Raw genomic sequence first — 26,616 nt, 5'->3', positions numbered from 1 at the left:
GCTAGAATGCCTTTACTCTCGGATCTTTAGGAAAAAAAATGACAACACTGGGTTTTAAGAAATATAACTGACAATAATTCTACTTCTAAAACTAGATCCCCGAAACTAGATTTATGATAGATATGGAAGCTTACAAAAGTGTTATTCGAAAGAGCGAAAAACTGGACACAGACTGAGTCGCTGCCGGAGCCCAGTCGGAGAATATAAGATAAACGGCGGCTCGCCCCAACCCTGAGGTCACGAGCCGCCCCGAAAAAGAATGCGGTCGCGACCATACGTGCTAACTTGGGAGCTTGTCCACGACACGTCATCCCGAACAAGCTGCTGACCGACCGAGAAGGCACAGCGTGGTTCCAGGAGCATCCGAAAGGAACCGCGCCCGTGTCTGGGGTGTGCACACGCCGCGGACACGGAAGGGCGTCTGGAGGGCTGCGCATCACACGCACAGTGACTCGCTCCCCCAAAGTGGGGTTTCGGGGGGCGCACTGCGCTGAGGGGGCCTTACACTTTTTATTTCACATACTCCCATTCTTGACAATATTTTTGATGAAGAGTGTGCATCGCTTTTACGGTTTAAATAGCCGGTATGCATATGGCAACCTTTGGGGGTGTCGTGGGGTTTCGCTTTTGTTTTTTTTTTTCTTAAGGAAAACCCAGTGGGGGCCAGGATGTAGTGAAGGGACTTCACACTCCCCGGTACAACCACCATGAGGGCGGAGCACGGCAGCCCCAGCCACTAACAAAGCCTGACACACTGCACAAGCCTGACGGTTCTACGCCTGAGGACTCCTCCTGAAGGCATGCTTGGAGGCTCAGACCCACGAACGAGCACCCCATCACTGCGTTTGTTAGAGACTGATGCGGGAAACCACACGCAACACCTGAACTTCCGACTTTAGCGGTTTATCAGGAAAATTATGGTTTGTGCATGTGATGGAATGCAAGAAAAAAAAACATTAAACGATCACGTTTACGAGGAACGTTACTGAGAACTCGGCAGGTGCACAGCACCGTGCAGAGGGACTCGTGCATCTCAGTTACGTCCACCTCCTCATATCATTTTGCGTATCATCTGCATATCATCTGCATCTTTTTTCTATCTATGATCCTGTGGGGCAGGGAAAATGGTTATCCCTTTTTTACAGATGAGGACTCTAAAGTTTAGAGACTGAGTAACTTGTAGATGTTCCCCCAGCTCGAAGGACAGATGTGACACAAGGCTAGACTCTTTACTATCGCCTGGTCCCCTTCCGGGCACGGGGCTGGGAGGACACGAACAGGGGTCCATGCTGGCGGGATCAGGACTTCAATTTCCTCCTTTGTGGGTCCACTCATTCCAAATTTTCCACAGAACTGTATCTGCCTCTACACTCATCTATATGTACACACACGCACACATACACACACACACGCACACATACACACACACATTTCCTGATTACCAAGGCAAAGATGCTTATCGAAAATTCAAACCTTTACAGATTAAAGTCTCCAGAATCCTGGCAGAGATATACTTAGGAGTTTGCCGCCTAGAGCCCATCTGTATTTATTTATATAAATTAAAATTATTTATGTAAAGTAAATACTATAACGTTAACACATTTGCCACTTTTAAAATATGAAATCAGATTACACATACTATTTTGCAACTTTTCTTTTCCTCTTCACAGTAGGTACAGACACTCGACCCCTGAGCAATGGGGGTTTGGGGTGCAGTCAAAAATCCACATGTAACATTTTGACTTTACAGTAAGCTCTTTGCATCCGCGGATTCAACCAACCCCAATTGAAAGCCGCAGCTGTGAACACTGTATAATCTGCGGTGGAGATGCGGGTTCCCAATCGGCAGACGGCTGAATCCGCGGATGTGAGACCCGCGGATATGCAGGGCCAACTGTATTTCCTGAAAAAACTCGACGTCTAAGTGGCCCTGCCCAGTGCCAACCTATATTGATCAAGGATCAACTGTACTTCTTCACAAGGGATTACACGTTTTCTACCAGGTAATTTTCAACCTGAAAAAGATTCCATCATGTGATAGTGGCATAACCAACTTAATCCCTACTGGGGTACACTTGAGTCATTTCTGATTTCATGCTGTAAACATCGTTGCTGTGAGTATCATGGTACTTATCTTTCTACACATGTATCTATATCGAAGATTACACACACAGTGTGAAATGCATTATATATTACACACACACAAGCAGTGAACTTAGACTATATGAAGATATACAAGACTCTCATCATCTGTCGATTTAACTGTAAGCAACCAAAAGAATCCATCATAAGAGGAGTCTTTCCCAGACTAAAGCCAAAACACTGTCCCACTGTAGGTCTGCACCCTGCGCCTCCCCCCACCCCCAGGAGGCTCCCCAGTGATCGGGGCTACCCTCCAACCCTGGGTGTGGAACCTTCAGGGTGGTGCTCAACCAGGGCTAGTGCCACGTGCCCCAGGAAGTGTTTGGGAATGAATGGGGGTGGCCCGGCTGTCACAAGGAACGAGAGTGCTCCTGACAATTAGTCGGGAGACAGGCAGGGATGCTAGACCTCCTATACCACCCAAATGGTCCTATCCGAAATGCCGGCAGCGACCCTGTGGACAAACACTAGCCAGGGCCCCCACGGTACAGACAGGGAGGTGGAGCCTAGAGAGGGTTCGGGACCTGCTACGACTGGGGTGGGGACAGGAGGACACAACGGCTCAGACGCCCTTCTTCCGGTTACGGCAGCCGGAAGCCCGTCCGGGCTCATTCCAAGGCCGGCTTCCCCAGCGCGGCCGGGTGACTTCTCTTAGTTATCGGGACCATCTGCCTTCCCAGGAGTGTCACGGCGACAGTACCTGAGAAGATCCTACTGTGTGTGACCTGAGACGAACTGCCTCATCGTTTCCCCATCAATTAAATGAGGATCATATTGTGCAGCCAAATTTAAGACCAGAAGAGCAACTCTATTTTTCTGTTCCCTTTTCTATTTTTTTTTTTAAGACAACTAGATATACACAACCACTAACGAAGCCTTTGTTTTCCCGTTCATTCCCGTTTTCAGCCTCCTACCCCCCCTGCCTTCACTGACACCCACATAACCCTGTGTTTTTCTGGTATTTTCTCCCTCAACCTCAATCACAAATTCGGCCTTTTTTTTTCTTGCTTCTCGCCCCTCAATACTTCCACCTCACTCACTCCCCTTCGTCTGGGTCTCTGTTATTCCAACAGGCTGTACCAGTCCGTGGTGGACAACCATTTGCCTTCCTGGCCAGTCCGAACCCTCTCCTTCTGGAAAACCATCGGGTTCACCCCACCACACTGTCCCATGAGGAGAGGGGGGGCTTCCATTATGCCACGTGAGCCCGCCCTCCTTCTCAGAGACTGGCCACGAGCTGGGCCCATCAGAGAAGCCCCTCCCTACTGGGCCTCATTGATTGGTCCAGGGATCTGCACCTGAGCCGAGCTGAGCCAATCAGAGCCCTCCACTGGAATTATTGACTCTGAGATTGAAAACGGTGAGGTTCAGGTCATCCTGCAGGAGAAAAAGTAAAACTTGACCTTGCCAGGAGCTCCGTGGAGGGGGCTGGTCTGACAGCCTGACCAACACGCACAAAGAGGCACACACTGGAGAGTCTAGGCAGCATTTGTGATCCAGGGACCAACTCACCTCGATGCTCAACTGGCTGTATCTCTTCCCCAACTCGGCTCCATACACCATATACACGCATTCTCCTGTGTACCTTTCTCACAGGAGATGATTTTTACCGTGTGCCACCAAAAGTCTCAAAGAGGATAGTGGTTAAGCAGGTGGCTCTGGAGCCAGCTCTGCTGGGCGGAACCCCGCTTGTTCTTACTAGCTGTGCACCTTGGCCCCCCATTAACCTCTGGCTGCCACATCCCTCCTCTGTAAATGTTATGAGCGGTCTCTGAGGATTAAACGAGTTACTACACAGCAAACACTGGCTTAGCACATAGCAGCCACAGTGAAGGAACCAGGGCCTCAGCCTGCAGAAATTCTGGGTCGGGGTCAAATTGGGGGTGAGAGGCGGGTGACGGATTCCTACCAGGCCCGCCTGCCAGGCACGCTGCACATCAGAGGGCCTTTGGGAATTAGGGGTCCTGCAATAATCATAAACCAATAAAGTAATAGCAGTGCTGGAAGCTACTGTTTACTGAGCACCTACTACGTGCCAGCCCCTGTGCTGGCACTTGCATTTGGAGACCAGTTCAGACTTCTGCTTAGAACCTGAAAGGCCCCAAACGTTGTGAAATTTGCCTCCCGTCTTCAGAGAGGCCGCTGTGGGGAGAGCAGAACACAGTCTCTTTGGAGAGCAGAGAATGTCCCTTCTAGTAGCAGCTGCCCTGAGACATTCCTCAGCCTGGGAAAGGGCCCTGGCATTTCCTGGGCCTCTGTGATGTGCTGGGCACCGACAGCTGCTTTGCACGCACTGCCTTGGTACACCGTCTCACCAGCTCTGAGGCCAGAAACCATCGCCCCACTCTGAGTGTGAGAGCCTGAGGCTCAGGATGGCTTGCCCAAGGTCACCCAACGCCAAACGGCAGATCCAGGACGAGAACACGGATTGGACCTCCAAGTCCGCACCGCACTTGATGCCCCAACCGTCTCCGGGCAGCGGACACTGTTCCGTTCTCTCTCTGCACGAGTGGCCACGGAGAACTGCTTCCGGAGCCAGAGCCTGTGCTCCACTCGAAAACTATCAAATCGGTCTCAAAGGAAACTAGAAATTCTTGACAGAAGTCACTATTTGCCACAAGGAAGAAGCAAAACGCCTGGTAGCAGAGCAGGACGTGACGCTGAGCCTCTCCGGGACAGCGCCGTGCACACAGCCCCGCTGGTCGTGGGAGCCCTGTGAGGCTGGTCTGTCATTACGCTCACTGTACAGAGGAGAGACCGGAGGTGTGGATGGGTAGGTGTGTTTCTCCAGCTCGGAAGTGGCCGAGCCGGGACCTGAACCGCGCCTCTGGCTCAGCTCACCCTGCTGCGCCTCGTTAACTTGCACCTCGCCGAGAAACACGGACTTTGTCTCCAACGGGGTGGCGCCCTTGCTTGGGAGAAAGATCGGCCCGGCATTCTTAGGCCTCCCTGAGTCTCATAAGGACACAGGGAGGGGAGGCCTCCAGAGGCCCCGGACGGTCCCAGGAAGCCAGGAAGAGGCAGGCAGGCCGCCAGTCGCCTCTTGGCCGGGCTGCAGATTCCAGCCGGGGAAGGAGAATTTTCTGAAACGGAACGACAGCCCTGGCAGGCGGCCACGCCGCGGCTCCAGGGCCCCGCGGGAGCTACGTAGAGACCTGCACATTCGACTCCCCCCCGAACGCATTTTCCTCCTCAACTGGCCTCCTGGTTTTCCCAACCGCAAGGTGGAACTCACGGGGAACCTGGGGCCCCGTGTGCTTTAGGGTCAGAGGGAGATCCTGAGTCCGCCAGCACGTCGCGCCCCCCAGCCCTAGGGGGCGCTGTGGGGAGAGCAGCGCGGGAGATGAGAACCCCGCGGGACACCCCTCCGCCCAAGGCTGCAGGGACTCCCCCATCCCTGTCCCCCAACCCAGGGCTTCCTGCTCTGACCAGCCCCTCATCCGATCCCCACCCGGGTTTTCTGCCGCCTGCGAGGGATCAGTTCCTCAGGGCCGAGCCGAAGGCTTCGCTTGGATTCCCCAGAGCACTGAGACGGGCTTCCGCGCCCCGACCCGACACTCCCTGAGCCTCAGGGGCCCCCCCTGACCCAGCCGGGCCCGGGCCTCCCGCCCTCCCCTCTTCACTGAGCCGGCCCGCTGGCAGCTGCGGGGCCGGGAAGACCCGAGTGCAAACCCCGCTACTTCTCCCTCGGGTCCGACCTGGGCGTCGCATCTCACGGCGGACCTCGGGGTCCTCGCGGTGCTGGGCGCGGTCCCTGCCCAGCAGCGCCCCCTGGACTGCGGATAAAGCGAGATGACGTCTCGGAAGTGCCTGGCCTGTGGCTGGCACCTGGCGGGACCTCCATAAACCCAACGAATGTGTGCTGTCCTCCTCATCTTTATCATCGCTCCTCCCAAAACCCCACTTCTCACCTCCAAGGCTCCGCCCACTAAGCGCCCTCTTCCGGGACTGCCCTGCACAGCCTGGCTTACCTGGCGAGTACCTGTCCACGTTTCACAGCTCAGCTCAACCGATCACCTCACCTAAGCCTCTCCTACACCCCCAACTCCAGGCCCTGGTGGGTGGGGGGGGACTGACTGCCCCTCCCTGAGCACTTCCCGCCCCAGCCCTGACGCTCCCACGGGTCTCCCCGCCGGCCTGGGAACTCCGCCGCGGAAGGACTGAGTCTCGTTCCCGTCCCGTCCCCAGAGCCCAGGGCAGGCCTCCGGACACAGCAGACCCTTGACGAAACACCAGTAATTGTGGGGGCCTGTAGGGAGAGCTTCCTGCACACACGTCTCCTCGTCACCGAACTGCTCGTGACTTGCTGTACGTGAATCTTCGTGGCATCACCACCCCCTTTACAGAGGTGGAACGGAAGGACAGCAGGCTACGTGAGGCATCCAAGCTCAGAGCCAGAAGCCGACTTGGGATGTGACCGCAAGTGTGTCTGACCCAGCCCACCTGCGCTGAGCCACGCCAGCTAAGCGAACATGGGGGAGGGGCTACCAGAGATGCAGCTGAGCCCCTGGGTCACACCCTGCGAGCATCTGGGGTTCTAGCCTCAGGACACAGAGTGTGGCTCACTCATGCCCCATGCAGGACACCCCTCCGTCTACTGCTCCAGGCAGAGCCACCCGACCTCTGGGCCACAGAGCACTCCTAGCTTTGGGCAGTGAGGGTCGCGAGCGGCGATTCTCAAAGCGAAGGCCGGAGACCAGCAGCCTCAGCTGGGGGCTTGTTTGAAATGCATGTTCTCGGGCCCCACCCCAGAACTGCTGAGCTGGAAATCCTGAGGGCTGTGCCCAGCAGTCTGGTGTTAGGGACCCCCCAGGGGACTGAGATGCACCAGCTGAGAGACCCAGCCCTACCCTAAGCTGCCCGCTCCAGGCACGTGTGGAGGTGAGCGCAGTAATGGGGGCCGGCCCCGGGAAGTGAGCCAGTGACCCTGGGGTCAGCCCCGGCGCCGGCTCCAGCAGCTCTGTGACCCTCAGCAGGTCCCCGCCCCCTCTGAGTTCCAGATGTGGCCGCCACCTTCCTGCTGCAGAGGATGTTGCATTTCTGCTCCAACCCTCTCGACTATCACTGCACCCCTCAATCGTGGGGACTCAACGGTGGTGCAGTCCCTTGTGGACATGACAAAGAGGTTCCTTAAGGAGACGCAGGCCACCACTAGAGGAACTCCCAATAGTGACACTTCTGTGTTGGAAGGACGGGGTTTGGGGGTGGGGGCTGCAGATGAATAAACTATATAACTATATCAGAGGATGTCAGTGGAAATGGAATTAAATGTCGTCAAGCTGATAAGCAAGCACCATCTCCCTAAATCCTCTATCTGCACATCCTTCTCCTGGCAGAGATGCACGCTGAGGCTCTGGGATGACAAGCAGGGCCAACGGGCCCTGTGCATTTCTGGGAGCGCTTTCTGGCTTCCTCTTTTACACCTTCCTGTACTATGTGAATTCCGTCTAGTGAGTAATATTATTTTACATCGAACAATAAAACTCGCTACTTAAAAATAGCTTCAGAGGCATATCATTTAGCAGTGCAGAAGAAAACACAAGAAGAGTTGAGAGGTTTTCTCTGGGGGTGGGCAGGGAAAGGACGTGGTGGGCGCACAGGACCCGGGTACGTTAAGTCGGTTCAAAAAAACTTATTAAAGATACAGAGAGATTCTGGCACCGGGTACAACACAGATGAACCCTGAGGATGTTACGTGAAATAAGCCAGTTACAGAAAGACAAACACCGCATGATTCCACTTACGCGAGGTCCCTAGAGGAGTCAGATTCAGAGGGACAAAAAGCGGAAGGGCAGGTGCTGGGGTGCGGGGCGGGGGCCTGGGGAGTTAGTGTTTAACGGGGACGGTTTCTGTTTGGGAAGATGAAAACGTGCTGGAGGCGGGTGGCGGTGACGGCGGATCTTAGTGCCACTGACTTGTACTTTGCAAAATGGTTAAAAGGGTAAAATTTATGTTACGTGTATTTTCCAATATATTTTTTTAAAAACCCAAAGGGAGGGAGAGGAGACAAAAAAATAAGTTTTGGATACGTGTGCCGGACGCACCATTTCCTGTCTGGGAACGGATCCGGCACATCCTCTCTCCGTCACTCAAATTCTCTGACCGGGAGCAAGAGCGAAGGGCTGGACCAGCACCGCCCCCCCACCCCCGCCACCGCGCCCTGCGGGCCACCGTGTGCTCTGGGCTGTGGACATCCCTCACCTCGACACACCCAGTGCCACTGGTCACCCCTTGCCTCTAGTCATGACAACCAAAGATGCCCCCAGACATTGCCAAATGTCCCTGGGGACAAAGGCACCACCGAGTGAGAACCGATGGGAACTGTACACACGCTGTGGTCCCGGGCGGGTTGGGGAGGACGGCCAACGTCCCGGGCGGGCGGCAGCGAGGGGAGGCTCCCTCTCTCACCCTTCCCCTTCCCACCCTCCTCCGCGGTGCTCTCACCCAGCCGGATGTCTCCCTCGAGGGTCATCAGCACGTTGCCAGCCTTCAGGTCCCGGTGGATGATTCTCTTGCCGTGCAGGAAGCTAAGAGCTTCCAGCATCTGGCGGCAAACCACCTGAATCTGGGGCTCGGTGAGACCTCTGTCCAGCTCTGAAACACAGAGAACCGTCGTCAGCTCAGCACGCGCAAGCCGCAGGCAGCTCAGTGTGGGGTCCGCACCAGGTCCAAGGCCCGCGGACGCCACCAGCACGACCGGGCACTTACCACGAACCAAGTTCATGTCTAAGCACCTCAGTAACCCCACGGGGCAGGCAGAATCAGTACCCCATCTTACAGGCGGGGAGACCGAGGCTCAGAGGGGCCGGGTCACTTGCTCAAGGTCACGCATGTAGGAAGTCACAGATCTGAGATTCAGACCAGCCAGTCTTGCCCTCAGAGTCCAGGTTCATAAACAAATCCCTTCCGAGGCGCAGAGATCATTTCGTGAGCAAGGCCGAGTGACGCTTACTCCGTGCCTGGCTGTGTTCAGTGCAGGGACGCAGAGAGGGGCACGGAAACGGGGAGCAGTGCTGGGCACAGAGGGGGTGCAAGTGTGCAGAAGGGCAGGATGGGCAGCAAACCCTTACGCCCGCGGAACTGAAAGCCTCCCCAGAGAAGAGGACATTTGAGCTGTGTCTTGGAGGAAGAAGAGGTGTCTGCGAGGAGAAAAGGTGGGGGCCAGGGCACCCCGGGGCAAGGAAGCCGCAGCGGAGGCGGCCTGGAGCCTGATGTGAGCGAGCATGGAAGGAAGGAATGTCCCCTGGCTGGCAGTGGTGCGGAGATGTGCAAGGTGAAGCCAAGTTCTTATGACAACGTTTTTAAAAACTCCTAGATCAAGCTGTGCCTGAAGCCAGACACCCTTGAACTTTTCAGTTATTTGTGCAAATAAATTCCTCCTCCCTACCTTTTTTTTTTCCCTCTAACCTAGTTTGAATCATCTGTGACTCCTTATAACCCAGACAGTCTCGACTTGTACAAGAGCACCATCTTTTTTTCTCAGATTCCACAAGGAAATCTTCGAAGGCTCACCCAAGGGCTATGTCACAAATACCCAGTCCAGTTTCCCAGCTGTCGCGTTCCCACCAGGAACCGTGGGAGTGGCGAGGAAGGCCAGCATTTCCTCGGCTCAAGATGGGAGAGGCCTGCTCAAATTCAAGACATTCCCGAGATAAACTCGGGGGAAATGCCTTCTTCGCAATAAAAAAAAAGGGGGGACCCGATGGTGCTACGTTATACTGAGGGGCCTCATCTCTCTTGAGCCACCCCTGAGTCCTAGACAAGTCACTCAACCTTCTGGAGGCCCAAACCCTCAGCCTTTCCGCACTCACTGCCCACCAGGCTGGCAAGAGCAGGGGACAAGGCAGGCGGGGGCGGCGGGCGGCAGCAGTTAGGAGCCGGGGTGCCCGGACTGGTTCACACCTCGGCGCTGCTGCGTGACTCTGCGGCAGCTCCCTTCACTGCTCTACCTGTCGGCTGGTCAAGAATAAACCAGACACCGCTTCTGATCCCACACAGGAGCTGCCACGATCCCTGGCATGCGGTGACTACCAAACAGTGGTGGTGACGAATGTACCTTTTTTGCTAGTGCTCAGGCTTGCCTGAGACATCAAAACCTGCAATCGCCATTTAGCTCTTACGAAATGGGTTGAAATCCCCATTTTTCAAAGGACTTCCCTCTGGCGCTTCTCCTGAACCTCCTAAGAGTGCCGTGGGGTCAAGCAAAGGAGGCATCGCCTCTGCCTTACGGCCGAGAAAGCACAGAGGGGCGTGTGGCCAGCTTAAGGACACACGGCTTTTTGGAACAGGAAGTGCTGCTCTTCCAAGGGGTGTCCCGCATCCTCTCCAAGAACCCAAGCCCAAGCCCTGATCCCGAGAGGGGACACGGCGGGGAGGTGCTCAAACAGGTCAGGTGAATTGCTGGGGCGGGGGAGTGAAGGGTGCCCGCCCTCGACGAGAGCTGGGCCTGGCACCGCGGCACCGGGTCGAGGAAGACTCACCCAGCATGATGGCGTCCACGGCTCCCCCAGGGCAGAACTCGATCATGATCTGCAGAAAACACAAGGCAAAGTGACAAAAAGCAGGGGCGCACAGTGTGAGGCGAGGGGACCCCAAGGGCCCCCGCCGGCCCCCGCAGGACCGGCCAGCCGGTCCCGAGCCCGTGCTCGCCAGACCCTCCTCCCGGGGCCCCGGGGCCTGTCCACTCTGCGCCACTCCCCTGATCGGGCCCCAACCGTCACACGGGGCTCCAGCACCCAGAGGAGTTGCTGGGGCACTTCTTTTTCCAGAAAAAGGAAAACCAGGTTGCCGTGGAAACCTGCGGGTTCAGTGAACGGCCTTTTCAGCGAAGCCCGCGCCCTCCCCTCCCCCGCCGGCCTGTCCTGCTCACTCGTCCCCAGCTGCCAGCGGCCCCACGTCCTGCGCTCCACTGCCAGCGTCTGAGGGGACCCCTTCCGCCCACACGCGAACCAGCGCACCCTCCTGGGCGCCTCTCTCCCTCAGTCAGAGTCCGGGGCCCGGGCTGCCTCGGCACACCAGGACACCAGGGCCTTGAAGACCAGTGAGGTGGAGAAACCGAGGCCCGGGAAGGTGACGTGACCAACCGAGGATGCACAGGCTGTTTGGTGGTGGGGCCCAGACTGCAAAGCGGGTTTTCCGACCTCCAGGTTATGTGAGCGGGCGTTCATGCAACATGCCCCTACCGCACACCCACTGGCAGCGGGCCCTGGGAGAACGACCAGCCCCGGGCCACCCAGGGGCTCCGGGCCTGGTGCAGGGGACCGGAAAGAGCGACCAGGTACGGACGCGGGCCTCTCCCCTGGTTCTCTCCATCGTCACGCTTTCTCACTCACTCTGGGCACCGATTGTTATCTGCGAAGGCGACTTCTCCTTTTCCTTAAAGTAGGGATTCAGGTGGGTGGGAAGGGACACAAACTTCGGGACGCTCCCGGCACTTCCCCGCGGCTTGAGCCCTGCGGCTGTGAAGTCCCTCCACCCGAGAGGCAGACACGGGCGCTGCCCATGGGCAGTCCCCTCCTCTAAGCGGGGAAGCCGAAAAGGGAAAGGCAGTGAACTTGAGCCTGAGTCCTGGCAGGGCCACCTCACTGGCTCTGTGACCTTGGGTAAGCCCCCGAATCTCCCCAAGTCTCAATTTCCCTGTCTGTAACAGGACACTCATCACCTCTACCTCCAACGATGCCAAGACAGTTAACTGGAAGCCACACACATCGACATGCGCTTGTTAAATCTCTAGCAAAGGAAACAGCACTCAGGGTTCCTACAGGACAGCGCCTCCTGCGAGCTGGTTCATCAGCTCACCTGCAGCTGTCGTGAGCGTCAGCAGACGGGGCCACACCCGGCGGCTCCTGCCATCGTCCCCTGAAACCATCCCCTACAGGACGCCCTCAGCCAAGGTCCGCCAAGGTCCACCCCCATGACCCCCCCTCTCCAGACTTCACCACTAGGAAACACGGACGGAGCATTCTGCCGCATTCTGCCGCATGCTGCCGTCTGGGTTGCCTTTCCCCCTGCAATCCAAGAGCCCCACGACCCTGGCGCCTCCTTTTCAGTTTTTTCGTTTTTCTGCCCCAGCTGCTGGGACGCTCTGAGCTCGGCTTTGATTTTATTCCCGGCAGGAAATGCGCCAACTCTGGGTCCCGGGCCAGGAGTAAACCCTCAACAGTCACAATTTGTCTATGGACCTCGGTGATGAGCTTTCACGAAATCGCCACTGCCCTCACCTCTGAAGTTGGAAGCTTCCTGTGACCCGGCTGTCCTCGGGAACAGCCAGGGCGTGTGTCACAGTGACGTCCATCGACCCGACTGTAAACACTGCCCAGCTGTCCTCTCGCATGTAGCAAAACGGTTTGGCTTTTTCTTCTCTTTTCTTCAAAGAGTTTTATTTATTTATCCATTTATTTATTTATTTACTTCTGGTCCTTTTGGTTTTATTTACTGATTGATTTATTGATTTATTGTCCTTTTGATTTTAAACATTTCATATCTTAGGGCCTTTTGTGTGACGCAAAAAAATAAATAAATATATGTCCCTTTCGTGACATGGTTCTTACTGGGTCCCCATACACGGGTCTTACCATTTACCTTTCACCTTGTCAGCTGGCAGGGCTGCAGGGGGGTTAATTAACAAAATAATAACCTTGGTAAAATAATAATAAAAATAATCACCTGCATGCCTCAGGAAGTTACTAAATACACATGCTTTGAAGAGATTGGAAACACAGCAATACCCAGGGAAGGGTTACAGGCGGTCTGTATGTATTTTCCACGTTTCAGTCAACAAATATGCGTTATGAAATTTAATATTAGAAATAAACTTTTTTTTTTTTTTTAATGGAAAGAACTAGCCTAAGAGGACCCCTGGCTACAGACGCATCCACTCATCTGAGGGGGATGGGGAGCCTGCACCCCTCCCCAACGGACGCCCCGGCAGGCCCGGGGTGCACGGACGCACGTCGGGAGCCAGGGTGCCTGGGCGCCAGGCTCAAGGCCTCTAAGCCCCGATCCAGCCCCAAATCCAGCGGCTCCTAGTACCGAGGGGCGAGTCCCTGATCCCATCAGAGCCTCGTCCCCTGTGCTCCCTCAAGACGGCAGCATGTAGCTTGTGGCTCGGGGTTTTCTCAGAACCTGGAGAAGTGAGGCTTCTATCCACGGTTAAGACCACTGACAATTATCAACTGAGGTTCTACCAGAGGCCCCGTAATTGCTAGGCTGAGTGAGGGTCATAACAGTAGTAGTCGATCAACAAACACTATCTGGGCTCCAAATCTGTGACAAGCCTGGGGACTGGGACCCAAGGACAAATCGGACAGGTCCCTTCCCCAAGAGCCTGGGCAGAGGCAGATACGGGGCTGAGAGGTACAGGCACATGGAGGCTGCGTTACCCAGAAGCCTGTGGCCACATTGGTTCTCCTGGCCTGGAGAGCTTCCCAGAGGAGGAGACACCTGCACTAGGCTTTTGAAGGGCAAATTTACCAAGGAAAGACAGACAAGGACATTCCCGGCAGCAGACAGCACGTGCCGAGGCAGGGCTGCACGGGGAGTGCTCCCCGGGGTTCAAAGGCTGGGGAGGGAGCAGGCCGCAAAGGTCAGCATCTCAGAACATGAACTTTGTCCTGAGAGCTGCACGTGTGCCTGGGGAGAGGCTCCGAAGCGTTTTAATGAGGAGTGTTGCAGACAGTTGTCTGCTTCAGGGTAACACATCCAGGGATGTATCATCTCTGGAGGCCTGGAAAGTGGGGGGACAGTGGCTTTGGGGCAAACCGGAAAAAGGCCATTTTATGAGTCCTGGTGCCCTGCACACATGGCAATTCTTCCTTTCCCTTCTTGCAACAGCCAGGAGAGCTGGAAGGGACTCACCTCACCCCGGGGGACGTGGGGGACTAACCCTCCAAGGGAAATGCTCTGCCTCTGGCCCTGAGGGCTGGGTCAGGGCTGGTCTGATCAGAGCAAAGCTCATCGGCTCTGCCTGATGTGGTGGGATGCCATGGCGTCTCCCTCTGGAGCCCGTGAGGGAGCACACAGCCCTGACGGTTGCAGGCAGCCACCTTGCAACCGCGAGGTGAGCCAGTGTGAAGACAAAACCGATACAGTGAGGAGGGCGGAGGAAGTCGCAGCCGAGGGAGCCCTGCTTGAACTTGACCTCAAGCCTGACCTCCCCCTGGACTCTTCAAACAGAACGTGTAAGCCAATTAATTTCTTCTGCTGTTTAGGTTGGTTTGCGTTGAGATTTCCTACTACTTGTTACCGAAAGTATCTGATCTCACATTTGACAAGAGACGATGAGGCTGAACCAGGGCAATGAGCGAGGAAGCTGAGGATGCCATCCCATTTAGCAAATATGATTTTCCTAGGAATCTCTAGGTGGGGCCAGCTAAGAATACCACACCCATAGTGCTCAAACTTGAGCATGCATCAGAATCGCCTGGAAACGGTCAACCACGAATGAGGGGGCCCCGCGCATCTCTGGGTCAGTAGAGTCCAAGAATCTGTGTTCCTAACAAATGCCATGGGGAGGCTGCCTCGGGTCCCCGGTCCCCACTTGGAGAACCACTGTTCTGTATGGCTTCACAAATGAACAAGAGGCCTGGACCCTCGAGTCACACGCCCCCCACTCCCACCCCCATAAAACCATAACGTAAGATGGTGGTAGAGAAATCTCGGGGGCAAACTGGCAGAATTATCAGCTCTTTTATGCCCCTTATTAACCTGAGCTTCTCCGTCAGTGACCCTCTTACCCCCTGCCTCTAACCAAAGGGCCAGGAGCTTCAGCAGGATGTAAGATCATGTGGTGAGTCTTTACCAAGCGATGGTTTGAGATTGAGAAGCCCTGGGTATTGGCAAAGCAGCTTTAGGGGTTTGCATCATGAAAGATGATCCGATTGAAATGGAGTATTTCAATGAGTATTTTTAAGAAAACAAACAAAAAAAAACAGGCAGGTTGGCCTGAGCTCCGAAGCAGGGAGCGCAGTCTTGGAAGGGAGGCATTCACATTCCCCGCCCTCTCGTCAGAGGGGCACCCTCTGCACGACTGGTCTCCCGCTTCCACTCTGTTTCCCTGGAGACCGCGGCCCACCCGCGCTCCGACGGTGCCCCACAGCAGACCGGCTGTCGTCACTGTCTTTAGTCTCTGGCTGGAGGCCAAAGGAAACGGGACACTTATGTTCACCTGCATCCCCCGTCGGTTCAGATGAAGCAGCTGTCATGGTGTAGCACAAGAGTCGGGCCTTGCAACATGATCCTGGCGAGCCACACCACCTCTCCGAGCGATCGGTCGATCGTTCATTCATTCATTCGTTCGTGGATTTATCAGGCACCTACCCTGGACCTGCAGTATTTTAGCCGCAGGGACTGTAGCGCCGTACCCACACAGATGATCACGAAGCATTCTCCCCGTTCTGGGCCCAGCATCCTCCCAAGCTGCCATGGGACGGGTGACTCTGAAGCCTCTGTGCAGATGAAGACCCGGCTCGACAGACAGGCCTTGGGACTGAAAGCACCGGAACCTAAAACCCCTCTTCTCTGCCAGGTCAACCGTCCAGGGCTAAACCAAGCTGTGCCAAGCCATGCGTCCGCCCTCCTCAAGGACACATGTGCAGAAAACCCCACATGCACAGCTGAACCCCGTACGGTCTCACGCCCCCTCTCAAGGGAAGCAGCCGCCAAGCCAGGTCGGCTCACCCAGGCCAGCCTCAGTTTCCCCATGCACAGTGTGTAAGTGGAACTGAGCACTTGCTCTGTGCCAGGCCCTACGCCCAGCACTTTGTATGGACTACGTCGCACTGCCTGAGGTGGATGTCCTACGGAATGCCTATACCTCGTGGGGCTTATTGTGAGGCTTAAACAGGAAAACGGCAGCTAGGCACTTAGAACATTACCTGCCACATAGCACACAAATGCTCGATAAGTGTTACCAATTATTGTCGGCACCGGGCAATATTTTATTCCCATTTTATAGACGGGGAAACTGAGGCCCAAGGAGATCATTAAGGTCACACAAATTGTAATTCGCAGAACTGAGACCTGAACTGGAACCAATTTAAGTGCCAAGTCTAGACTCCGTTCACCTCCTTGATGGAAGAGACCAGGCGACCCCTTCCACCGGCCCCCCTCCCCCGCCAGCGCCTCCAGGAGGAAGCCACAAAAAGCTTAAGTCACGTGCAGCCCCTGGGTGAGCAGGAGAAAGGGCCCCACTGATAAGCTCACACATACCAAGTGAGCTACTCACCAGGAGATAAGGGAGCCAGGCCGTCCCAGCCCAGATAAGAGCAGGCTGGGACCACCCACAGTGATTAGCACTAACTTTTATGGGTCCAGACCCGGCAGGGCCGAGTGGCAGAATCAGGTCGGCAATGCCACAGCCCAGCAGTCCCCAAGAGACAACTGAGGCACATTCAAGTCAGAGGTGAGGCGTCGACATCCTGGTGGTCACACAGTGCTCTGGGTTTGGGTCCCCTCACCTCCCTGGCCTTTCCTGATGGCAGCAGGGTCACTGGCCTGCAAACGTGCTCAATAAATAAATGTTGGCCACACTCCTGAAACTTAAGTCAAGTAAGGCCCAGCTGGGAGGTCCGGACACGGTCTCAGATATGCTGCGGTCCTTCTATGGGGCTGTCATAACCCCTGTCCTGCTTTGAGCCTCAATTTCCCCATCAAAAGGATGATGTTTTCAATGGCTCTAAGGTCATGGGCAACATTGACATTTTAGGGTTCGAGGGGACTGATGTCCCTTTCTCATGGAAGGGGTGGTTTATTTATAAAAGTCCATCCACGAGCAGAGCCTGGGACATAGTACGTGATCGATACATGTTTGATGAATAAACGAGTCAACGAATGAATGAGGAAATGAATGAATCTGAATGAGCATTTCAGTGGCCTTAGGATGCCCATAAATCAGGGCAGACCACCAAAGGGTGACCAGCAGAGCTGACAGTCGAATTCCGCAAAGCGAGCCAGACGAGGCCGGCCGGGCCCTCCCTGTCCGGCCACCCACGGGAGCAGAGGTGAGGGCTGCCGTCCCCGAGCACGGGGGCGCACCTCCGTGATAAGCGCTCCGTCAGCATCCCTTCAGGTAGTCCTGTGAGCGGTTAGTTCACCCTATTTACGGAAGTCGGGGGGCAGGGGGAGGAGAACAGCCACTCAGCTCCCACGCGAGAGAAGCGGGTGTAAACCCGGGCCTGCCTGAGGCGCGTGCAGCCGCCCGCAAGCCCCCTCCCTCTCTGGGCCCGCTTCTTCCCAGGGTAGCAGGGCAGGTGCTGCAATCAGCCTGCCAGGCCTCCCCGAGGGGGGCGTGGGGACGCCCCATCTGTACGGAAGACAGAGGTTTCTGGCTCCCCAACGGAGGCCTGTAGACTGGAGTCCACAGAGGCAGCCGCCGAAAAAAACTCAACAGTCAACACACACACACATCAGCAGCCCGCCCCTGGTGGAGCCTCGGAACCCCGCACCGCCAGCCCCAGGCCAGACAATGCGGCCATTGAGTGGGGTGCCCTGTGCCCGCAGGCCTCCCAGGAATGCAGGCCTCGGTCCTCCACCCCCGCCCACCCCCCCACAATCACAGACGGCCTGGGGAAGGAACTCAGGCTCCCCTGAGCCTGTGTGAACACCCCGACAGGAAGGAAGGGCACTCGGGCACAGGGGACAACCTTGGGGTTCCTGGGCAGAGAGGCGGTGTGCCAAGGCCAAGGAGAAGAGCGAAAGCTGGGGAGCCTCTGGGCCTGCCCGGTTCCTTCGCCACAAGCCCTGGGGTGGGAGTTACTTGGTGAGGAGACAGACTGAGGTGGCTCCATGTGCCCTGTGCTGGCCCAAGTCCCAGGGCACCTCTGGGGTAGCACCAAGGTGACTGGAATTCAGGGGTGCCTAAGTCCTTCTGATACTGTCTAAGCCAGAGGTCAGGAGCTTTGGGGTCAACGTCCCCTGACCCTGAGTCCAAAAGCTGCCCCTAGGTGATTCTGGGCAACATGCTTAGCCGCCCCGAGCCTCCTTTTCCTCATCTGTAAACGGGGACGACATATTCCCTCCGCGAAGCGGTCTGGGGGCATCAAACAGGATGGCATGCGTGGACGCGACAAGCACAGTGCCTGGCGCCTAGCCAGAGTGGGACACACGCGAGTCCCCGCCGTCCTGACGATCGCCATCCCCCCGGCCTCATCACACCACCCTCCGGGAGACGCCAAGGTCGGGGGCAGGACCCGACTCCGGGCAGAGGCCAAGCGGACTTGCAGCCGCTGGGGCGGCTCTGTGTCTGCACAGGTTTGATCCACCTGCTCACGTCTGCCCGGCCACCATGCCCTCAAGCCGGCGGTGCCTGGGCCGGTGCAGACACGGAGGAATGCGCCAGCGCCACCGCGCCTCCGCCCCGAGGGGCGTGACTCCAGGGGCCGCCGGACCCCGAGACTCGCAGGAAACACAGGCGCCCCGCCGCGCGGCTCGCGCGGAAGGAGACGCGGCGCTGGCAATGAGACGGCTGGCGGCTTGTGGCGCCTGAGATGGCCCGTAAGGGACAAGCGGGACCTAACGCCCCGGGCAGGCGCTGGCGACACGGAGCGACGGGCACCGCAGGCCGAGCCAGGCGGGCGCTCCCGTCCGTCTCGCCGCATCCCAGGGCAGCGCCCCTCGAGCCACGACCCGAGGGACATGGACCTCCAGGGAACCCGCACGCCTGCGCGGACGGAGAGGCGCGCGGGGTTCCAGCGCTGGGCTCGGCCGCACCCCGGTTCCGACTCTTCTAACGGCAACGCCGCTGGGACAAGCTCAGAGACGTGAGCCTCAGTGGGGGGGGCTTAGGGCCTGCTCACGAGCTGTGAGCAAATGGGGCGTGCGAGGCAGTGGAGGAGGGGTGAGCGGGGACGTGAGGAGCGCGCGGAGGGCCCCGGAGATGACGGCTGGCGGACAGGGTCGGGTGGCGCATTAAATGCACAGGGAGATGCCTGGGAACGTGGCCGGGCTGCCGCGTCACCCCTGCTCCTGTGAACGTGACGCAGAGACCCCAGCCTGGCCGCGCCCACAAGGGATTCCCAGGTTACCCGGCCCCTCCATCCACACCCCTGCGACTCCGCCTGCTCCGGGTCGGGGACACCAGCTGCACCAGGAGGGTCCACGGTGCCTGCGGTAGAGGCTGGCTGGGGTCACGCAGCGAGCCCGCCCCGAACCCGGGAAGATCTCGGTCTCCCGGCTCCAGCCCGGCGCCCCCTCTGCCCCGGGGGGCCTTTCTGGCTCCCTTCTAACGTCACATTCTCTTTACGGTTCCGGCTTTTTTAAAGCCAGAAATGCAATCTCTGTCAGTGACCAACAGCTGGCCTCTGAACCCAAAGGGACAGGCCACAGAAAGCCTGGCCAGTGACACGCGGTCACGTGGACACGTGTGGCCAGAGAGCTGCTCCCGCCACACCCTATTCTGTGACCCTGGGACCTGCACTTCCTCTTTGCAGAAGGTTCCGTTTCCGACAAGAAGTCACACCCTGAGACGCCTGCAGTCACTCCCTCAGGGTGACGCGCACACACACACCTGAGTAGACATGTGTGGCACGTTCGCAGACCCCTCGCAAACCTGTTTTTGGACTCCCAAGGCCAGGAGGCCTGGTTTACACGCCCATCACGTCTGGGCACCTAACTTAAGGGCAAAGCAGGCTGCGCAGATGGAAAAAAACATCCGCTCACACACTTTGCCGGGAGGAGTCCTCTCATCTTTACTTTCCTCAGTGTTGCAGAGACCTGGGATAAGAACTATTTCCTCTCACTGTCACTGTAGGAAAAACGGTGGCACCTGCCAATGGCACACAGCCCTCAGCCTCCCTGTCGGGAGGGCGTCAGGGAGTGGCGAGGCCTGAGGCTAAGTGCAGGTCACATCCTGCCCCAGGGGCAGATGCTGCTCAGCCCCAGGCAACCGCGGCCATGCGGAACGGGAGCCTGGGCCGCCCATCTCCAGGCTGTCCGAGAAAAGCCAGAAGGCCGGGATTTTATGTGACATCTTCTAACAAAACACCGGCGACAAATTTCTAAAACATCACACGTGCTGAATGAAGTGTGTCTGCAGGTCCAGTGTGGCCTGAGACCACCAGTCCGCGACTCGCTCTCGGGTCCGGCACACAGGTGGGGGCCGTGGCTCACAGCCTCCCTGCCATGGGAGACCCCCTCCCACCCCCTAGGGTGAGAGGCCACGAGAGGGAGGCCTGAGGATCTCAACCAGGGGAGATCCCGCACCCCCGGGGGACACCTGGCAACATCTGGAGAAGTTTTTCGTTGTCGCGACTGAGCGGGGACGTGGGAGGTGCTACTGGCATCCGGGGGGTAGGGGCAGGGATGCTGTTCAACACCGTGATGCACAGGACGGCTCCCCGTCCACGGAGGTCGAGCCGAACCCCAGTGTAGACCGCACGGAATGCGCAAGGCCTGAGCGCCGCTCTAGGGGCCACCCAGGGAGTGGGAGAGGTCTACACCCCGACTTAGGGTAGCTGCTGTTTTCCCTGGGGCCCACGAGGACTGCTGTGAGGATTCCGACAGAAGAGGGCTCCGCAGCTGAAAATGCCGGAAAAGCCCAGGTGCAGACAATGGGAGTCCAGGAGTGAGCTATGGGGACAAGACCCCTGGCCTCCTGGCCAGCACGGGCGGGTCCCAGCCCAGGTTCTGCTCCCCCGAGTGGCCCGAGACAAGTCACTGAGCCTGGCCACCTCGTCCCTAAGAGGACCACCCACAACCTCTGTCCTTACGAGGCCTGGCCAGGCCCAAACGTCCCAGCCGCCCCTCACTCCACGCCCAGGAGGTGCGTTTAGGGCACTGCCCAGCACCAGGGCCCACCCTAGCCCCCCCCATACCTCCCCCCAGGTCCAGGGCCACCCAGTGCTGAGGATCCTGCTGTGACAGCCTCCCTTTTAACAGGGAACGCCCTGCCCAGGTGAAGGCTTTGGGAAGCAAGGGGTCCAGGCTAGAACAGAACCAGTTGATTGTCTTTAATTTCTATTTATGGCAAGTGGGCCCAAGTTTTCCACTTATGGTAGTGAGATGAAAATTTTCTTTTAAACAAATGTTATTTAATTTCTAAAAAAGTGAGTCACCTTAAAATATATATATTAACTATTACAGAGGTCACAGAATAAATGAGGTTTGGGAGAGGCAGCTCTACCAAGAGTGTCATACAAATATTGTGGTTATTTAGCACCGAGAACAGTATATTCACAGCTGGGGGAAAACCCAGGAAGACTGCATGACCGCAGAGGCTTTCCATGCCAAGCAAAAGAGTCACAGCTTTGGGAGTCAGCAAAGAGATTTCTGGGCAGATGACCCCCATGCAAAACTTTCTGACCAGATAAAACACGTGGGGCAGAGGGACTTTTGAACTTGGCCTGTGCCGGTCTCAAGGGCCGGCCGGGGTGGCCGGGCCTGCTGTGTGCACACGAAAGTCCTTCCCTCTCTCTATGCAGATGCCGTCATTCCCCCTGATGTCACCTTCCCTACTGTCTGGGGGCGGCCTCACAGCCAAGCCTCGGGAAGGCTCACAGTGTGAAAGGCAGAGAAGGAGAAGGTTGGGGGGGGGGTGCTGGAGGAGGAAGGGAGAGAGGGGTGATGGCGGGAACCAAGCACCCATTCTGTGCCAGACACTGCTGCCCGTGCCTGACCTCGGTGCCTCGCAAGGGGATACGGTTTTAGTATCATCCCCATTTTAGAGACACACAGAGAGGCTCAGAGGTTGGCCAAGATCCACGTTTACACCAAGAGACAGGACTGGACCCAGTTCCTCCACTGCAAGGCAGAGAAAAGAGGGTGCATGAGATGCACACACAGAGGAGAATCGAAGGGACTCTGAGGTGAATCGGATTGACGGCTGAAGGACAGGGCAGACGTGGCCCCGCGTGAAGCCCGCTAGGCGTCCGCGACACCCTACAGTACGATCAGGACCCCACCTGCCTGTGATCAGCCCATGTACCAGGTAATGGGTCTAGAACATGTGAATGAGAAGCGGGCAACAGAGTAGACCCCACGAGCTCAGGGGGCGACCTGGCAGGCCTGACCAGCTCAGTGGCCTAAGCCTGATCACAAATTCCTAACAGGGCAGGTCATGGGGCGCTGTCCCATCCCAGGTGGCTTCCTCAGGGAAGGTCGACCTTTAGCTTACATGAGCCTCGTCCATTGTTCTTGGGCGTCTGAGATCACATACCTTTGAAATGTCAGAGTCATCTCCCTTTCCAGACCCCTCGGGGCATGCCCGCTGCACCCCAGGAGACCACAGCACCCCTCAGCGTTATCTTGTTCCCCAAATACCAGCTCCCCGCACTGCGAATGATCATTATTAACTATGCTGCACCCTTCAAGGTAAAAAGTATGCGAGGCTCCATCCTGCTTTCTATCCAGCCCTGGAGATCTCCCCGCTTTGCCTTCCCCCGCCCCCCTAACCTACCACTCAGGGACTTCCAGCACCTTCCTTACGTTCTCTCCTTTGAATGTCTAAACGTATAAAACGAGCTGTGAAACTGCCTCCTCTGGAGCATTTTCTCAGTCCGTTGAGATCTTGCTTCTGGGCACGTCCTCAAAATTTTGGCTCAGATAAATTCTCATAAAAATGTCCTAGAGTTTTGGACGTTCTTTCATCAGCAAATATGTTCCAAAGCAACAGAGAGCTTCGGACGGGCTTTCTTGCGGGTGGTGTGCCGTGAACAGGACCTCCGTGTGTCTGGCCTTGTGACTGATCTGCTGGGGAACCCTAGGTGAATCCCAGACCCTCTCTGGTCCCCAGTTAGCTCATCTCTCACATGAGTGGCTGGCTGTGTCGCGCCTGGCCGCAGCCCTGTGGCCAACACCCCCGTGGTCGGGGCCAGCGCGTGAGGCGCCGCTGTCACTGGCTCAGGAGGACCGACTGTGAAACTTCCAGGAATTTTTGCAAGCCGGTTGTTCAGCGCGGTATGAAAAACTGTTATGTAACCTTTCTGTTTTAAAGATTATATTAAAAACAAGGATGATACTCAGAAGGCCAGAGCAATTTTACCATATTCTACTAGTATCTCTACACCTCCTGTGACCGCACGGCCGAAAGACGCCAACACGGAGGACGACTGCGCTTCCTCCCCCACTCGGCCTCGGTGACGGCGCCTTCGCACCTCGACACTGACCTTGGCGGGAATATTTACATCACAGGAATGGGCAGGTGCTACAAACCAGGGCTGGTCTTCCCAGACGGGTCGCTGTTTAAACATGTACCATAAATGCCACTCTCTCTCATGTAGAAAAAGAGACCAACCCTTGAAAGACACCAGTGATTTACCAGAGGAAATTAGTGAGGTCCACGCAGGACCGACTCCCTTCCAGGGGCTTTGTCCAGTACAGAAGCCACTAACCGCATGTGCCTGTGGCTAGTGTTGAAAATTTATAGTTTTTATTCACTTTTAATTAACTTAGCTTAAAAACCGACACTAGCGTCTGTTACTGGGGGACATCTAAGCATGTCGGAACAACTTGGGATGTGAATCTATTTTGTCGACTACAGATTTTATGACATCTAAGAATAGGTCGATTTTATGACAAACTGTCCATTTTATGATATCTAAACACAGATTTCTGATGCAAATTTAGCTCTTGCATCGAGAACGTGCTTATACATAAAACACACACTGGATGTGATGGCTTAGAATGGAAAACACGTCAATTATCTTTTTTACATTGATTACATGTCAGAATGATACTATTGTTGATATACTAGGTTAAGAAACTTAATTTCATCAGTTTCTTTTTGCTTTTTTTTTTAATGTGGCTACTAGAAAACTCACATTACCCATGTGGCTCACATTACATTTCTACTGGGCGGTTCACTGGTCTGGAATGATTTGGGTTGCTTTTTCCTCCCATTTGCACCATTTGAACTCAAAAGCAGAAGTGGTCATAGGAAACCACAAGAAGGATTGTACAAATTCTGGAAGAAAATGAGCTCATCTCGTCAGATTGCGAGTAGAGTGCTGTGGGGACATGCAGAGGCCCTCCACCCCATTCGGGGGACGGTCTGTCCCTGGATGCCCGGCTGGGAAGGATCCCCCAGGACACTCGGGCGACAGCCAATTTCCCATCCCAAAGCCCCCCACTCCTGACAGCAGACCCCAGGTCCGGGGCTGGACTTGTCAAAGACACCCACGCAGAAGAGCTAGCTCCTAGAGCCACACAGAAGGCCTGGGCCTGAGCACCAGACGGGTCCGAGAACCGTCACACGGAAGGAAACGCCAAGATGTGGGTGCAGCCTGTATCTCAGAACGAGGCTTCTCCCTTCCACGCTTCTGCGCATGCTGTCCCCCTATTTAGACTGCCCCTCCGTCTCTTATCCCTCTGGAGAACTCCTATGCATCCTTCAGGACCTAGTTCAGATGTTCATCCCCTGATGCTTTTCCTGACCAAATGCTGTTCCCAAATCACGTCCTTGGGTTTCCGGCCTGGTCTCTTCTTACCACTTCTTTATCGGCCTTGATGCTTTTTCTCTCGCTCCCTCAACTGTGATTTCTTTCTAAAACACAGAATACGTGTCTCTGCCCTGGGGAAATTGCGACTGGGTCCCTGCTACCTAAAACAGAGTCTCTCAATTTTAATCCAGCACCAGAGTCACCCAGAAATCTCCTTAAAACACAGAGAGCTGGGCCAACCCCCGGGTTTCTGATTTAGCAGGTCTGGGAGGGAGCCTGACCGTCTGCATTGTTAACAAGGTCCCAGGTGCCGCTGCTGGTCCGAGAACTGTACTTTGAGAACCACCGATCTAAAAGATCAAATGCAAGCTCTTCACCTTGGCCTTTGAAGCCCTGCACGACTCGGCCCCAACTACTTCCTGTCCTCACCTTTCACTACGTGCTGCCCAAATCCAAACATGCCACGCCTTCCGCACCTCCACACCCTTGCCCGGCTGTCCTTCGTCTATCTTGATCTGCCTAGTCCTAGCGTCACCTTCCTTGACTTCACAGTGTCTAAAATCCAAGTCCCCAAAATGAGGGGATGGCACCTTTCAAGGTCTACATAGTGACAATGTAGGCAAAAGAGGTGGGTGAGAAAATAACAGCCTTCGGTGACAACTTTGGGACAAAAAAGTTCCGTGTATCTCTTTAAACCACCTCAGACACAGTTGCGGTCCAGTTACAGAATGTCCTTTTTCTCTATCTGGTTTTCCAGCTCTGCAACTTTCTAGCTGTGTGGCCTTGGGCAGGGGGCGTTACTCGGCTTCTTTGTTTCTCATTTTTATCTGTAAGACAAGGATAAAGCAACCACCTCATAGAATGAAGACGAAATGACATAATGCAAGTAAAACTCACAGCAAAAAGCCTAGCGCAAGTAAACGCTATTAGCTGTTGGTATTATCTTTGAACCTGGGAAAGTAATGAACTTGGTGTCCATCCGTAATCAGTAACGGAAACAGACACACAAAAGATGTTTTTCTTAATAGGTACCTGATCAGCAGTCCCATAAAGGCTGCAGATGGGTAGCAGGACAGATGGACAGACAAATGGGCGGGTGTGTGGGCAGGCAGATGAGAAAACTCCATTGTACAACGTCAAAAGTGGGCCTGTGAGGCGGTTTGGTAACACTGAAAAATCTTTAAAATTCTCCTAAATAGGTTCTCAGACAAGAATACAAAAATTCAAAGATGTCCCTCACAGTTGATTATAATAGAAAAAAATTAAAAAAAAAAAAAAAACGGTAAGCAGCCTGAATGCCCCAAAACAGAGACCAGAACAATCAGAAAGTGGACTTCTGTACGGCCGTGAGGAATGAAGATGCAGGTATTTCCCCCCAACAGGAGAAGTTGTTAATACACCTTAAATAAAAAGTGAAAGGTAAAAGTAACAGGTACGGTATAAATTCATTTTTTTTTTAATTGTAGGTATGAGTATGTATGTGCATAGAAAAAGGTCTGGAAGAACACATTCCAAGAATTAGCAGTGGTTATCTCTGGTGTAAAAATTTGGATGATATTTCCATTTTTCTCTGAGAATCATATGTTGGGGTTAGGGGAGCCAGCACCTGCAGAGCTGAAAATCCGCATGAAACTTTTGACTCCCCAAAAACTCAACTATACCAGTTGTCCCTCAGTATCCAGGGGTCACTGGTTCTGGGACCGCCCCCCACCCCCCATCAAAATACCAAACTCCACGGTACTCAAGTCCCTGACATAAAATGACATAGATCGATACCTAGCCAGCCCTCCACATCCACACTCCCAACCATGATCAAAAACAGTACAGGTATCTATTGAAAGAAATTCACATATAAGTGGACCCACACGGTTCAAACCTGTGTGGTTCAAGGTTTCAACTGTAATTGTTTTCGTAAAAGAAAAAGCATTTTAAAAAGCAGTCCCATGAATCAGGACCGAGGAAACACACAGGCAGCAGCTTCATGGGCCTCGGCCATGTGACTGTGACCAAGGGGTTTGCCCTCTCTGTGGCTCTGTCCCTTCCTCTGAAAGGTGACAAGTCTCTCTGCCTTGCTCACCCCCCAACGTGCCTGGAGGAAGGGCTT

General features: G+C 55.5%; 1 protein-coding gene across 1 annotated transcript in view; it reads right to left on the bottom strand.

The window, feature by feature from the left end:
• Window positions 1–26,616, bottom strand: part of STK10 (serine/threonine kinase 10) — an 85,449-nt gene that overhangs the window by 37,016 nt on the left and 21,817 nt on the right. The window contains exons 3-4 of the mRNA XM_016145088.2: window positions 10,623–10,671; window positions 8,587–8,736 (exon numbers count right to left, since the gene is read on the bottom strand). Coding sequence (XP_016000574.1) covers window positions 8,587–8,736; window positions 10,623–10,671 — 199 coding nt within the window. The remainder of the gene's footprint in view (window positions 1–8,586; window positions 8,737–10,622; window positions 10,672–26,616) is intronic.

The sequence above is a fragment of the Rousettus aegyptiacus genome, unplaced genomic scaffold, assembly GCF_014176215.1.
Source record: "Rousettus aegyptiacus isolate mRouAeg1 unplaced genomic scaffold, mRouAeg1.p scaffold_m13_p_7, whole genome shotgun sequence".
NCBI lineage: Eukaryota > Metazoa > Chordata > Mammalia > Chiroptera > Pteropodidae > Rousettus > Rousettus aegyptiacus.
Note: the sequence above shows the minus strand (reverse complement) of the source record. Positions and strands in the feature narration are given on the sequence as shown.